Raw genomic sequence first — 15,303 nt, forward strand, 5'->3', positions numbered from 1 at the left:
GTGTTTGCAGATATTTCCTTCTGCAGCAACTGATTAAAGTTCTCTGCAGGAAGCACTGGAATGTTTTTAATTAGGTTTATTGTCTAAACTGACCATTGCTTTAAGGTCAGTCTTAATTCAACAGTTCAGTGGTTACTGCATCTAAATTGACTTACACTTCCTCACTCAACAGGCTAAATACAATATAAAGAGAAATCAGTAACAGTATAACATTGGCAGATTTCAGGACAATCTGATTAACATAAATTAATGAGGCCCCCCGCCTGCTTTAGTGAGGCAACTCATCCACATGCAGAATCTTGCAGGTTCAAATCTGAAATGGCACGAATAGGTTGGGACCTGAGGGGGAGGTTTCTAACGACCTATCCGCTCGGTTAAAATCAACCCCTCCGTTTTTTATAAAACACACTCAATATTAATTTTAACCCAATAAAGCTTTTGAAATTTATCCTCTTCTTCCTCAAAATTATTTGAAGAAAAATGACTGAGCCGAAATGCTCGATGATTAAGAGAAATATTCCATTTGTACAGCTGACTGAATTGTCCTATTGCATCCTATGAAATTAGCTACACTATAACTACACTGCATCATATGACTACACTTCGGCAAATCCTTAACAAATGCAGACATATAATCTGAAAAATTGACACAAAAAGTGTGACAAAAATTTTACAAAAGGAAGCCAGGTTGTGCAGACAGAAAGTGGCCACAGACATAAATTTTTAATACGATCGAGATAGATCGAAAGATAGCCACCAATTCGAAGCACGCAGCCATCATTTTAGTTTTGATTTTTTTCTCCACTAATTTAATAGTCAAGTTCATTTAATGACCAATTCCATTTTTATTGTACATTTGGTAAAACGGGAAAGCTGGATGAACAATGAATATTTGATCAGGACACAAAATTCCATCAAGGTAGATGCAATCAGGAAATCTTCATCTTGCCACGTTGGCCGACCTGTGGTGATCTGATTCGTTGAGTAGCTGAAAGTGAAAATATTTAATGCATCAGATTCATTGATATTGAGAAGTGTGCGTTATTTTACATGTCAGTTCTGAACAGAATTCTATCTGAAACTGTTAACAAGTTGAGGAAAGGCCTGCGATAGACTGGAGCTGTGTTGAGATCACACTCCTCCCTCCCCCATCACCATTGCACGTGTGCTGGGAAAAGGTGTCAGTTGTGCCCCTTTTGCTGGAACACCATTTTCTCACATTCAACATGGGTTTTTCTGCAACCGTGACGGTGGACAGTTGACATCAGAAAACGGTTGACTTTATTAAATATATTTTAGATAGTCCAGTTGAGGTTCCCAGCAACAATAGAATTAGGTCTGTGTCTGAGCACCCTGGTGCTCGACTGGATAAACAAATCAGAATGGAATCTTTTCTTGACTGTATTAGTACAGCTTGGCTCAGTGGTAGCACTCTCATTTCAGATGTCAAAAGGTTGTGGGTTCAAGTCCCAGTCCAGGGACTTCAGCACATAATCTAGGCTGGCACTTCAGCACTGTGCTGAGGGAGTGCTCTATTGTCAGATGAAACGTTAATGGAGGGCCCCATCTGTTTGTTCAGGTGGACAGAAAAGATTCCATGACACTATTTGAAGAAGAGCAAAGGAGTTCTCCCAATATTCTGGCCAAAACAGATTAACCGGTCATTTATCTCATCTGCTGTGTTTGGGACCTTTCTGTGTGCAAATTGTCTGCCACTTTTGTCTCCATAACAACAGTAACACTTCAAAAGTAACTCATTGGATGTAAAGAGATTGGGACATCTTGAAGATATAAAAGAGTCTATATAAACGCAGGTTCTTTCTTTATTATATCTGTGACAAATATTTTTGAAAGAATTTTTGGAGTGTTTCATACAAAGTCCTTAATCCTTACCTTAGTTTTTTTCGTACACGTTGTGACCGAAACAGTACAAATCACCAGGAGAGCAAAGAGCACCCAGCGTAGCACACTCCACACAATGTAACTGAGCAAAAGGGGAGAAATACAAAATCATTCACAAGAAACGGGATTGCTTTGTGTCTGAAACATTTATCTCCTGTTTACACTGTAATCTTAGTATTTTGTATCAATGTAAAGCCGCAGAACCAAGGGACTTTAGCTGGGAAACTAAACTGTTGTTTGACTTATGGAGGAAAGTCAACTTTGTGATCATTAGATAAAGGCCAAATGAAGCAAAGTTCATTAACATGTCCACAATGTGCAGCTATAAAGGCACGGCACAATTTTATAATTGAGGACTTTATAAAAGTGACTGACCATCTGCCTGGGGCCATGTAACAGTGGTAATATGTCTCCTCAGGGATGATCACAATAACATCAACCTGCAACTGCTCATCTGCACCTTCTTTCAGGCAATTGCTGAGCAGCTGGAAACAGGCAGCCTTCCCGTTCTCTCAGTTTGGAAACAGTGTATAACATGGGCAAACTGAGAAGGTGAAAATGACGGAGAATGCAAATGCCACTCCAGAATAGTGGAAGGCAAACCAGCATTGCTGGGGTTTGGCAAGTACAACTCATCTCACGCCATGAGATTAGGTTAGCGGTAAAGTAATGAAGGTGAATAATGCAAACAGCACCACCTGAGGGGTGGCAAAATGGAGGTGCTTACTTCTTATTCTGATTCTCCACCAACAAAAATAGCACCTTTGTTCGGAAGCCAACACAACAGCATGATGTAAATCCAGCCACCATTTCCATTATGGTGAGTTATAGCCTGGATGAGTAAATGTTTGTGAACCCTTGTGCCAAATTTCTTAAAGAACATTTATTCTCTCAGATGGAAACAGTGCCAATCAAAACACCAGCAATGAGAACATTGTACCTTTTGCTGGCAGATGTGGAACCTGAAGATGTGGTTCGATTTTCAGTGGAATTGATATTTTTACTTGTGGAACATGGAGTTGTTGGTGACACTTTTGAATAAACTTCACATTCATATACAAGTCCTATTGAGGCAAGGGAATAAAGTTTAGATTCACCTGATTTTCACTTGTGGTCAACCTAGAGAACACTATTGTTAAAAGGAACCTCAGTACTTGAGTAAAATCCTGGTTGGTATATTGGATTTGGATGCTTTCATTTCTGTGTAATTTCCCCTCTCTGATAGCAAGGAGAGATGCTGCTAACACCTGGCAGCGGCCCATTTTTAGTGATATTTCAGTTATTTCCCCATATCCGAGTGTTTGCATTACAGAATTACTATTGGGACAGTTAAAGATCTCGGGTTGGTGGGTCTACAAACCAGATATTCCCTTTTTTGCCCCACGCAAACGTAAAGGAAAGTTAGAGCCAGGGAATGATCTCTGCCACCACCGGAAAGTGTATTCCTGGGCGCCTAGCAACCGCGATGCTGCCCTGGAGCGATGTCCTCAGTGGAATAGGAACATCAGCAGTGCATTGAGCTCATCGGGAAATATTAGACCAATAATTACTGTTGTCGATATTAGTAGACAAGCAGTTAAAATTCGTAAGGCATTCCTCGTTTAAAAGAATGTTTCATTCAGAACAGCAGATAAAGGAATGTCACACGCACACATTAAACAGTCGCCTGCTAATACTGACAACGGTCAATTCTAGCCTTTTGGGGTCAGTTTCCTGAGCTTGCCAAGTGATGGGAAACCTCAGCCACCGGGAGTGGATATCGCATATCAGGGACAGGCTCGCAAACAGATGCAATAGACATTAGTTTTAAAAATTCAGTTCCCATATTGTTTGTTTAAAGTAACACTTACCAATGCTGCTGATTCGAGCCACATAACTGCAGTTTTTCTCTGATCTGTTCCAGACTGACACATCAACCATTTCACTGGATTTTCCTCCATTATTATTTGAGGCTCTGCAGTAATATTGATGATGAACTTGGGTGAAGGAAGAACATTGTAGATCCAGTTTATCAGATTCAGAGATCGTTAAATCTTCAGACGTGGCCTTTTTATACCATGTGTACCGAATGGGAAGGGACCCTTGGACAGACTCACAGGAGACTGACACTGAGCCCCCAAAACATGAGGCACTTGATGGTGATAAAAATCGAAGTACAGGAACAGACACAGATTCTGTGGGAAAGAAACAAACATTCAGACACTGACTGACTCTGCTTCTTGCACTGGATCCAAACTATCCCTGATCTTTAATGGGATGAGAGAGATTAAATAGCCTTCAAAAGCACCTGAAAGAAGAGGAACAATTGTGCAAGTTTTTGCTTTTTTTGAAAAACAGCAGCATAATTGATCCAGATGGAAATAATCTTCTCATCATTTTTGCTTTGATGAAACCCATCATGAATTTGCCAGGTTGGAGCAGTCTATGGGGTAGAAATTGGGATGTGTTTTGTTCCAATTCCGGGCGTAAAATGGTGCAACGTATACCAATTGCTGGGCGTGAAGTCCTGTGCCCGATTTGCATTGGGGCATGCCCACTGCCCTATTGGTCGACTCTGTTTTTAGGCGTCCCTAGTGGTCGCCTGAAAGCAGCGTTGCATTAATTTAAATATGCAAATAAGGGTCCTGGGCATGTTTTAGGAACCTTCTGCAAAATTTTTGAGAAACTAGGCAGAGCATACACCGTGAATGTTCTGACGAGCTTACCCAGCTCTACAGTGGCCTAACCAGAGTTCCTTAAAGAGACCCGTGGAGATCACTGAAGAATCGCGACTGCGCTCGGTCCCCCAGCGTTTTCCACCGGTGTCCAAGCAGGACTTTCCTGAGGGCCGCTGGTGAATAGACAGCAGGCTCAAATTTGATCCCCAATGTTGGAAGTAGCCAGCAGCTCGCCTCTATTATCAAAATGAGGCCAATTTCAGATGAGCCTCAGGCCTCTGGCTTCTTGGGGCGCGCTTTCAGCCTGTCGCTTATTTTGGGTCCAGAAATGAGCCCAAAAGAATTTCCAACCCTATTGTTTTCAGGTGGGGGTTTGGTCGAATGTTGAATGCATTTCCAGGAATGGCCTGACCCAGGTCCAGTTTGTACCAGAACTCCCTCATATGGGAATTCTGCAACCAACATCGAAAAATCAAATGCTTTCCAATGTTCATTTTACTTCTGAGACAAAACCAGAATAAGCTTTCCTGTAACTCAGCCAGGCCCTGCCATTTTGGAACCTCACCAGCACATCTACATCTCCATGTCTCTCCATCCTGCGAGCAGCCTGAACTACCATGTCTAATATCAGAACATAGCAGGGCTCCAGATCAGGAGAGCAGTAATGATACTGGGGATGTGTCAATTTGAAAATCAGGGCTAACAATTTCTCTCAGTGGTAGGTTACCAGCCTCCAATGCTGTTTAATTGTTTGACACTCGAACATGAGCTAGTTGGAGAAAGTCCGAGAAACCACAGCAGAATATGAGTGCAAAAAACTGGAGATTTCTACACATGTTCTGTGGCTTTAGACAGGGAGAGTAATTATGATTGGTTTCAGCGAACTGCAGCTGAAAAGCAACCCTTTATCTCAGTTTTATTGGAGCAGCCAAAGCACAAAGGTGACCAGCTTGACACTTTCAATGAGAATTGTCAGGTCTTCAGTGCTGTTGCGGCCACACCCTGTTCTCAGAAACTGATTAGGACAAAATTTGCTTTGTGACTGGACAGTCTCTCTTTGAAATGTTACTGCTTGCCAGCCTGTCCCTCAGCACTTCCCTACTCACCCACCCAGATCCATTGAAAAATCAATAGGAGGTGTAGAGGATGTAGAAGATTGTATTTAGTATTTGATCCTTCAGGAGGTTTGCTTAGGAGGAAGATAATGGGCCATAATTTGCTGTGGCAGAGCATCCAACGGTGTTTGCCGTTGGTTAGACTTGCCCTTGCTCGTTTAGGTTTCAAATTGTTTGCGGGTAAGTTACTGAAAGTGCGAGTTGATAACATCGCAGCGAGGGAAACAGGGCATCTGGGACCTGAGTGGACAGAGCAAGAAACCATGTATCTCCTTCACCAGTCAGATTCAAGGATTTTGAAATAATCAATGCAAGGATTGAGAAGGAAGTGTAAATGACAATGGATTGAATGTCCAATCAGGTACAGAAAGAGAAATAAAGAGAGGGAAAGAAGGATTGGATGAAGAGAGAAAGAAAAAGGAAATGTACATTTTTAAAATCTCCAACTACAATTAAAACCTGAAGGATTGAAACTCCACACTTGTAAGTTTTCAGTGCCAAAGAGGTTGCTTGGCAGTAAATAACACTTATCACGTTGTTAAAAGGGTACTCAGACTTGAAATGACTTGACTCAACTTACTGTGGAGAGTTTAATTTGTATCTACCGTGCAAATACAGCAACTTCATGCCGTTCAATGTATTTCAATGGTGCGGCAGACAGCAAGATGCCCTTTTTGTGAAGCTAAGGGCAGAATGGTGCAACTTGGACAGCAACTTTTGGATTTCTGTGTTTAACCAGGCATCTGCCCCTCGCCTGAATTTGCTGCACCATTTGCGTGTAAATAATGGCGATCGCCATTAGTCTCACCGCTATTTTGACAGCAAAATCTGGCCCAACGTGACAACATGAATAAAGAGGCTTCTTTTACCATCAAGAGAGTGATCTAGCTTTTCAATTTTAAGTTTAGCTCGCTTGTAAAGTTGAACTGTATTGTGCTGACCTAAGTATCTGGTTGATTCTGTATGCCTCCCATCAGATCAGGAAACCTACAAAAATCTGTTACGCTCTTGTGGATTGATTCCATTTTTAGTGTTTTCTAGGTATTTATCCCATTAAAGACTACTTGCTTCTTACTGCTTTTGTTATTGTCTTTCTATTAGTTTTTGGCCTGAATGTAAACATCTGACAGTGTGAAACTTGATACAGTTCAGAGACAGGAAGATGTGTTGAGCATCCATGTGAGGTCTGGTGTAATACACTGCAGTTAAAGTAACTGTTGGTCCCATAATACGTGAAATTTTTGGTTGGATAGTTGGACAGGCCACGAATTGCGTGTGAGCAACACGAGTCGTATTTCCAGACCTCTGCCCACTTCCTGGAAGACTCTGCACTGCTGCGGAGCCTCGGAAAATCAGTGCTGTATTTTTCTTCCCAGATGAAACATTGAACAGACATTTTAGTCGTGTATAATAAAGTATATCACTGAGAAAAGTACCGTAAGATATTTGTAGTCGTAAGTTAAACCTTGGATCGATGCCAGATTGTTCAATACCACAGCTGTACCATCCTGTATCTCCCGAGCGAAGAGCCTTCATAGTAACAACGAATATTCCTTCTCTCTTGTTATCTGTGATTGACATTCTTCCTCGCTGTCCATCTTGCTCACTTGTTTTTACTAAAACTGAACAACTACTAGTCCAGCCATGACACCAGTATTTCACATATGACCAGTACGTATGTTTGTCATAGTGACAGTCTATTGTGATCGCTCTTCCCACAACTCCATTTACATTTTTTTTTGCCCACAATGCACCTGAAACTGAGAAGACAACACTTCAGAAATTGAACAGGAAGTAACTGCTAAATACAAACAGATACATTTTTATAAGAACTTCCACTGTGTACAGAAGAATCTCTCCACTACGTCCATTAATACAGTTGAATTCCTTGTAGTTTGTGATGAAAGAAAGAACATTAATTTCGTGCCTTATCACATCCTCACGATGTCCTAAAGCACTTCCCAGCCAGTGAATTACTTTTGAAGTGTCGTCACTATCTTTGAACAAGAACAGCAACAACAGCTTGCATTTATATAGCACCGATAACATAGAAACTCAAGCTAAGACATAATCAAAAGTAAATGGATACTGAGATAAGGCAGGAGATATTAGGAGAGGTGTGTAACAGCCTGGTCAAAGAGGTGGGTTTTAAGGAGGGTCTTAAAGGAGGAGAGGTGGAGGATTTCATACAGGGAATTTCACAATGTGGTGCCAAGTTGGTTGAAGGCAAACCCATTCCCACTAATGGTGGGGCAAAGGTAGGGATCGATGCACAAAAGATCACAGTCAGCGGAAGGGAGATTTCGTGAGGGAGTTGGTGAGTAGGGCTGAAGGAGGTTACTCAAATAGTGAGGGGCCATTTCATGAAGGAATTTAAACACAAGGATGAAAGTTTGAAGTTTTGAGAGACCGAAAGCCAATGTAGGTCAGCAAGGACAGGGGTGATAGATGAGCGGGACCTGATAGCAGAATTTTGGATGCGTTGATGTTTATGGTGGGTGCAAGAGGGGAGGCAGGCCAGGAGAACATTGGAATAGTTCAATCTGGAGGCAACAAAGACATGGATGTGGGTTTCAGCAGCAGACGGGTGGAAGTAGGCAGACTTTGTAATGAACTTGATATCTGCAGGAAAAGTGCTCCAGATTGTCTGTAAGATCAATGAGCAAGACCTCGAGGGTATTAATCACAGGATTATTCCCAGTGCCACATGGTAATCAGTATAAGAATAGTAAGATAAGAGAAGTAATTTTGTGACTGGAGAGATGGTTCAGAAGAAAAGGGTTCATATTCCTGGCACCTTGGGACCAGGTGTGGAAGAGGAGCATCCTGTAGAGGACGGGAGGAGTTTACTTGAACAGCGCCAAGACCAATGGCCTTGCTGGGAGAGGAACTCATGCTGTGGGCAAAGAGTTTACTCCCAAATGGCAGGAGGGTGGTTAAAAATAAGCTGAAGAGGCACGAGGAAGAGGACGGAGGGCTGAGGATATAGGATAGATAAAAGAGGGAAATGGGGAGGGGAAAGAGATCAGATCAGAAAGAGGAAGGTTTGAAAAGAGAAAGATTGCCATAACAGAGGCGTGCTTCAGTTGAATGTTCAAAAAGTATTCTGCATAAAATTGGCAAGTTGAGGCACAAATATTTATGGGGAGGTTTGATATAATAGAATTAACAGACTCATGGCTTAGAGTAGGGTGAGACTGGGAGTTTAACATTGCTGGTTACAAAATAGATTAGTCCAAAATGGTGGCGGGGAGGCAGTATTAATCAGAAATTCCATTACAGCATTAAATCATAAAGATGATATGGGGCTGAATCTACTTGGTTAGAGTTAAAGAAGAAGAAGAAAACGGTTCCTTATTAGGAGAGTAATATCGACCAAACAGTGGGCGTCCTCTCCCAGTGAGGAACAGTTTCACTGACAGAGCCTCGTTAAACAATATTTCATCGGCTGTACTTTAAATAACGAAAACAGTTGCAAATTTGTGACATTTTCTATTTGAGGGATTATTACCACTGCAGTCTTCAGTGTATATTGGACTTCAGACTACATTATAAAAGTCACTTTTTTACGGATTAAAACTGGTTGCCTTTGCATTTTGATTGTTGCTTTTGCAGCTTTTAAAAAAATGAAATGGAACCTTTATTTTCCACTCACAATTAAGAATGCATTTTCGTCTGGCAAATAATACAGTGAAAAAGAGATACAAGACTATATGCAAATGTACTTCTGCTGAGTATTTTGTGCCTTTACATTTCTCCAAATATTTAAACATCTCTGCTGTTTAAACCATACACGAGACTTAAACTAACACTGATTATCTGAATATCCAGCTCTGGCGGTCACTCACCGGGCAGGGAACAAATGAGAAGAATCAGAATCCGCATTGTTTTATTCACAAAGAAGAGATCAGCACTTGTCGTCAGTCACCCAGCTCTTCGTTCTCATATCTAAATAAATATCTTCATGATGCGAGGAATTTAAATGAGGAAGAAAGTAGCAGGAAGCCAGATCGTGAAACCGCAGGAAGCCAGCCGATGAAATGTTACCCCTGAGAACTTGAAATATTGTCAGTTATATTTAACAAACAAAACTAAACTAATTTTCATCAATGAATAGAAAATTGTGAAAACAGGAATGTGAAAATGTTAACAGGAATGGAGAATGGCGACCCAAGCAAAGTATTTATGCTGAATTGTGAGGTGACATCCAGAACACAAGTGAGAAAAAAACCTCAGGCAAGTGTTGAGATTGGCAGGAAGATTCAATCCCCTCTCCTTCCCACAGTGTACTGTGTATGGAAACTAGTTTCACAGATAAAACAGTTAATGCTGTGCTTATTAACAGCATGAAGAATGTCTGGCCACATAGTCGGAAATCCCTTAAAGTCACATGTTAAGTGTCAGAATCATACCAACAACAACAACAACTTGCATTTATATAGCACCTTTAACACAATAAAATGTTTCACGGTGCTTCACAGGAGCGATTGTCATGCAAAATTTGGCACCAAGACACATAAGTCGATATTAGGACATGTGACTAAAAGCTTGGTCAAAGAGGTAGGTTTTAAGGAGCATCTTAAAGGAGGAGAGAGAGATAGAGAGGGGGAGAGGTTTAGGGAGGGAATTCCAGAGCTTAGGGCCAATGCAGCTGAGGGTACGGCCAGCAATGGTGGAGCGATTAAAATGGGGGATGCGCTAGAGTCAAGAATTGGAGGAGCGCAGAGATGGTGGTGGTGAGGTAGAGCTGGGTGTGATCAGCGTACATGTGGAATCTGACGATGTGTTTTCAGATGATGTCACCGAGGGGCAGCATGTAGATGAGAAATAGGTGGGTCCAAGGATAGATCCTTGTGGGACTCCAGAGGTAACATCGGGCACACTACCCATGATTTCCTGTTTGTTAACGTTAATGGATGGTGACATGGACTCTGGGACATTTCCACCCACCATGTTCTTTCACATGGGTGTCGGGTTGTGGTACATTGTCCTAGTGTGCAGCACCACACAGTAATGCACACAGTTCCACATCCACTGTTCGGGGTGAATTTTAACCTCAGGAACGGGTGGTTTGGGCGTGGTTGGGAAGGTAACAATTGTAAAAATGTAAAGCCCGACCCCAACCTGCCCACTTCCGGTTATAACGGAGGCGGTTCGAGGGGTGGGCGACCAACCCGTTCTCAGGAGACGGGTCGGTCAGTGAAAGCTTTTAAGGAGGCTGCGGGCGTCCATTTTGAAAGATTTTTTATTTTCAACTCCTGGGGGCCGGGATTACCGGGCCTTCTGCTTCAGGCCACGTGAGAGGAGGCAAGAAGGCCTGGATCAGCAGTGAAGTGCTTTTATTGCATTGCTTGTGGGCCAGGAGGAGCAGGACTGCTTCCCCCAACAAGCTCACCTGCCGCGATCGCACACATGCGGTCTCTGACACCCCCCCCAACTATCACCGAACCCCTCCCCCATGATCTCCGACACCCACCCCCCGAATGCCGCCCCCACCACGATTTCGAACCCCCCAATATCTGACCACCCATGCCTGAGCCCCTGATGAACCTCCCAATGATCACAGACTCTAATGAGCCCCCCTGATGACCGACCCCCACCAATGGCCGAGCCTCTGATGACCCTGACCCCGAACCCCCTGATGACATCGATGAGCAACTACCCCCGCCGGCCCCCATTTAATACTTTTGTGCTGGCATCTGCTACCCCGCTGCTCCCCTGTCCGACTGATAGCCAGCTTGTCAATCCAGCTGGACTGTCGGGCAGAAAACCTGCAGAAAAAGAATGAAATACTTCCTTTCGTCAAAATCGTAAGGACGTCTGGGAAACCCGGACTTCTAGGTTTCCAGTCAGGATTTCTGACCCCCCTCCCATGACCTGGCTCCCTGGTAAAATTTTACTCCCTCGTCTCCAAAAGATAAGACTCTTCCCCATTGGCAGGGAAAGAAAATTAAAAGCAATTGTATCCTTGAACATTTTTAAGTCGCTCTTTGGATACAAAGGGCCCGAATTTAGCAGGCCTGCGGGTTCCCAGCGGGTGGTCCTCCGGGAGCGTGGTCAACACGCTCGGTGAAATTAGTGGGTTGCCCGCGCGATCGTAGCAGGCAACCCACTAATAGGAATCAATTACCTGCTCCTCCGGGGTCCACGGCGCTGGCCTGCGCGTCGGTCGGGCTGCGCATGCGCAGTACGATCTGTCAGCTGGAGGCTCTCTAGTTAAAGGGGCAGTCCTCCACTGACAGATGCTGCAACCAATGGGACAAATTGCAGCATGGAGCAGCCCAGGGGGAAGGCTGCTCCCAGTTTAATGATGCCTCACCCCAGCTATCATCAGATGGGGTGAGGAGGAGGGGGAGGACACAGATCTTCCCCCCGGCGGGCGGGAGGAAGCGGCCTGCCTCTGCCACCAAGAAGGCCTGGCTCGAGGTGGCAGAGGGGGTCACCTGCGCCACCAACATATCGCCCACCTGCATACAGTGCAGGAGGCGCTGCAATGACCGCAGTAGGTCAGCCGCAGTGAGAACACGAAGTCTTTCCCCAACACTCCGTCTGCCACAACACTGCCCCCACCCCACATCTCCTTCGGCACCGCCAACACTATTCTGTCACATCACCCTTCATACCCACTCACACCCCATCCTCATCTTACCTCCACCTACTCACCTCGCCAGTACTCACCCTGCCACTAACACGCAACCCACTCCTCATACAATCTCATTGCTCCATCCCATACTCACCGTCTCGTGCATCTCCCTCACGGCCAGCCTCACTCAACCTGCCACCACCTGTGCTGCAGCCACAGGGCATGCATCACATATGTGCAGTCGGCAGCGTAAGGCAAACGTCTCGTCAGCATGTGGGTGCACAAGGGTGTCTGAGGGTTTGTCATGGGTGTTACCCATATTGAATTTCAGAGCAACAAACAGCACACATTATATTGACACCACCACTGCCATGTCTCCGCGAATCCTGTCCGTTGTGACCAATAATGCCCGCTCCTGGGTATCACTATGAGGACCCACCACTGATGCCACCCATCGTGTTACTACAGAGTAGGTGCAGGTGTATTTGCAGGGCTCGTCCGCGCAGACGACTGAGAGACATCGGCGGTGTAGCCGGCTGCACCCTGGAAGGATGCGGAGGAGAGGTTGTGGAGGGCAGTGGTGACTTTGCCAGCGACAGGTAAGCAGTTGGTGCTGGGGCCAGCCAGGAGCAGCTCGGCATGAAAGAGGCTGCAGATCTCCACGACTACATGTCGAGCGAATCTGCGCCTCCCTGTGCACTGCTGCTCGGAGAGGTCCGGGGAGCTGCGCCTCGGTCTGTGGACCCCGTGGCGAGGGTAGTGCCCTCTGCGACGCGTCTCTCTCTGCGGTAGCCCTCCCTCCTGCTGTGCAGGTGGGCGTGCAACAACACCGTGTTGGGGGGATCCACGTCCCTGCGGCGGACGGCGTGGACTGCGAGGCTGCTGGGGCTGGTCATGCTCTTCGTCCTCCGAGGGTCTCCACACACCACCCAACTGGCAGGTGTTGGTCTGAGGGGTTGTGCAGGGTAGGTGTGTGGTTCCTCGGACTGGGGCTGCGGTTTCGTGTCGGTCTGTCCTCTGGCTTGGCGGGGGGTGGTGGAGGGCAGGGCTTGCCCTATGTGACGCGGTGGCCTCCTGCGTGGGTGAGGGCTCTCCCCCGTGGAGCGCACCTTGGCACCTGCCACAGGCTGCTGGCTGCAACACGCCTGGTTGGAGGGAGACTGTTTCCCCCAGTGTGGGAAACTCACTGCCTTGAACCTAAAATCCCACACTTCCTCTTTTGACAGCTGCTTCAGCTCATTAACTGACCACAACGAGCAAGGTAAGTACTCTCAAGTGGAACCCCGCTGGCTTTAATTGCCTGCGGGATTCCCACCAGCGGGGCTTGCGCGCGCAGCCCCGCACGTCAGCGCGGTACCCGGAAGTGGCCGGGATTTCGTCGCGATCCGGTCACGTGACCGGAGATCGGGATTTTCGGGGCCACCCCACTGGGAACCCGCCGGAAACACGCTCCTAAAATCGAGTCCAAAGTGTCTTCGGGAGACTGGGATCAGCTGGGTGGCTGCTGTAGATTCCACTGAAGCTGGCACATGCTCCATTGGTGGCTGAAATGAAGAAAAAGCTTCCCCGATGTTGCTGCAGATGAGAACTGTAAACTCAAGTGTCACAGTTGTCAGTTGATCCACATCCTTGAACCCTGACCTTAGAGCCTGCATGTCGGTGTGATGTTCCTCAAACATCCTGCTTTTCAGGAAAGTATCCATGAGTTCGGGCTCTCAGGACTCCAAAGGCAAAGGCAGCCTTCTCATCGGCCTCCACATGGACGGTGGCACATTGTTACCTACTTCTCACACCTCCAGCCCGCTTGTGCTCTGTGAATCACCACACCCTCACAAAACACTATCTAATTTTCCTCGGGTGAATGTACCTGAGCTGGTGCCTGGGATTTAAGAAGAAGGTGACAATGGTGATGAGTTGAAAGGTGTTGGGACAGAGGAACAAGGGCCATAAGGTGTCTGCAGGAAATCATGGGTTGGCTTCATCATCATCCTGGTCTACTGGTGGGTCAAGGAGACAGAGAAAGCAGTGGACGCTTGTTGGCGTGTGACACTTCATAGAGATGCCAGGGCAATGGTGTTATGTTGGCAATATGCCCAGACCTCCCCATCTCCCATGGCACGAGGAGAGTGATTCCCCATGAGTTCCATGGCCTCCTCCTCGTAGGACAAGTGTTCTAAAGTTAAGTATGGCAACCCGCTGGGCATTGTGCACTGCTTTCTCCTGCAAGAGGATGGAATAAATTAGGGGAAGGCTAGCAGCTGAGAGATGTGTGCCAAGTGTCTGAACCAGTTTGTGGGAGTTAAGAAGTAAGTGGGAGTTAAGGGAGTTGGGCAGGAGGTCTCTGCAGGAACTCATGGGTGTGCTTAAGTCTGACTTCATCTCCCTTCCCCCGCCAATGGCAGAGTTGAAGTAAGAGCTGGAGCCTGTTAGTGTTGACAAAGGGGTTTTAGGGTTGTGCATGGAAATAATTGCCTTTCGGGGAGATGGATAACCATAGTGTTGGATGCCAAGCTGGGAGCCCCTTAACCAGAGTGCATTGTGAAGGGTTAGTTGTGTTGCTGATACTTTTCGATGGTGAAGAGTGTGCTGGTGCCAGGGAAGTAAAGGCAGTGTGGCCAGTGTATTACTTGCCAGTCCAGGTCAGGTCAGTAAAGTTCTTTGTATCTGGGGTTGAGAGTTGTTAGTCAGTGCTGGTGCTCCCTCCCTTCGGGTGGCACAGGTGACATTTCAGGCACAAATCCCCTGCTTTTCTTCAAATTTTACCATGGGTCTCATATCCTCGGCAGACTGCACCTTGGCTTAACAACCAATCCAAGAGGCAGCACCTCTGACAGTGCAGCACTCGCTCAGTACAGCATTAAAGTGTCAGGCTACATTATGTGCTCAAAGCTCTGGAGTGGGGCCTGAACTCACAACCTTCTGACTCAGAGGTGAGAGTGCTGCCACTGAGCCAAGGCTGAAGCTCGTCTCTGGACCGAGATTCCCCTCAGACCCGGCCGTATTTCCAGCACTTGGTTATTTTACACATGGGAGGTCGACTCATTGG

The 15,303-nt window shown here is 45.9% G+C and overlaps 1 protein-coding gene across 1 annotated transcript in view; it reads right to left on the reverse strand.

The window, feature by feature from the left end:
- LOC137344569 (polymeric immunoglobulin receptor-like) overlaps window positions 1-15,303 on the reverse strand; it is a 42,328-nt gene that overhangs the window by 15,955 nt on the left and 11,070 nt on the right. Inside the window, exons 4-5 of the mRNA XM_068007621.1 lie at window positions 7,111-7,434; window positions 3,753-4,076 (exon numbers count right to left, since the gene is read on the reverse strand). Of these exons, the coding sequence (XP_067863722.1) occupies window positions 3,753-4,076; window positions 7,111-7,434 (648 nt within the window). The remainder of the gene's footprint in view (window positions 1-3,752; window positions 4,077-7,110; window positions 7,435-15,303) is intronic.

The sequence above is a fragment of the Heptranchias perlo genome, chromosome 27 (assembly GCF_035084215.1).
Source record: "Heptranchias perlo isolate sHepPer1 chromosome 27, sHepPer1.hap1, whole genome shotgun sequence".
NCBI lineage: Eukaryota > Metazoa > Chordata > Chondrichthyes > Hexanchiformes > Hexanchidae > Heptranchias > Heptranchias perlo.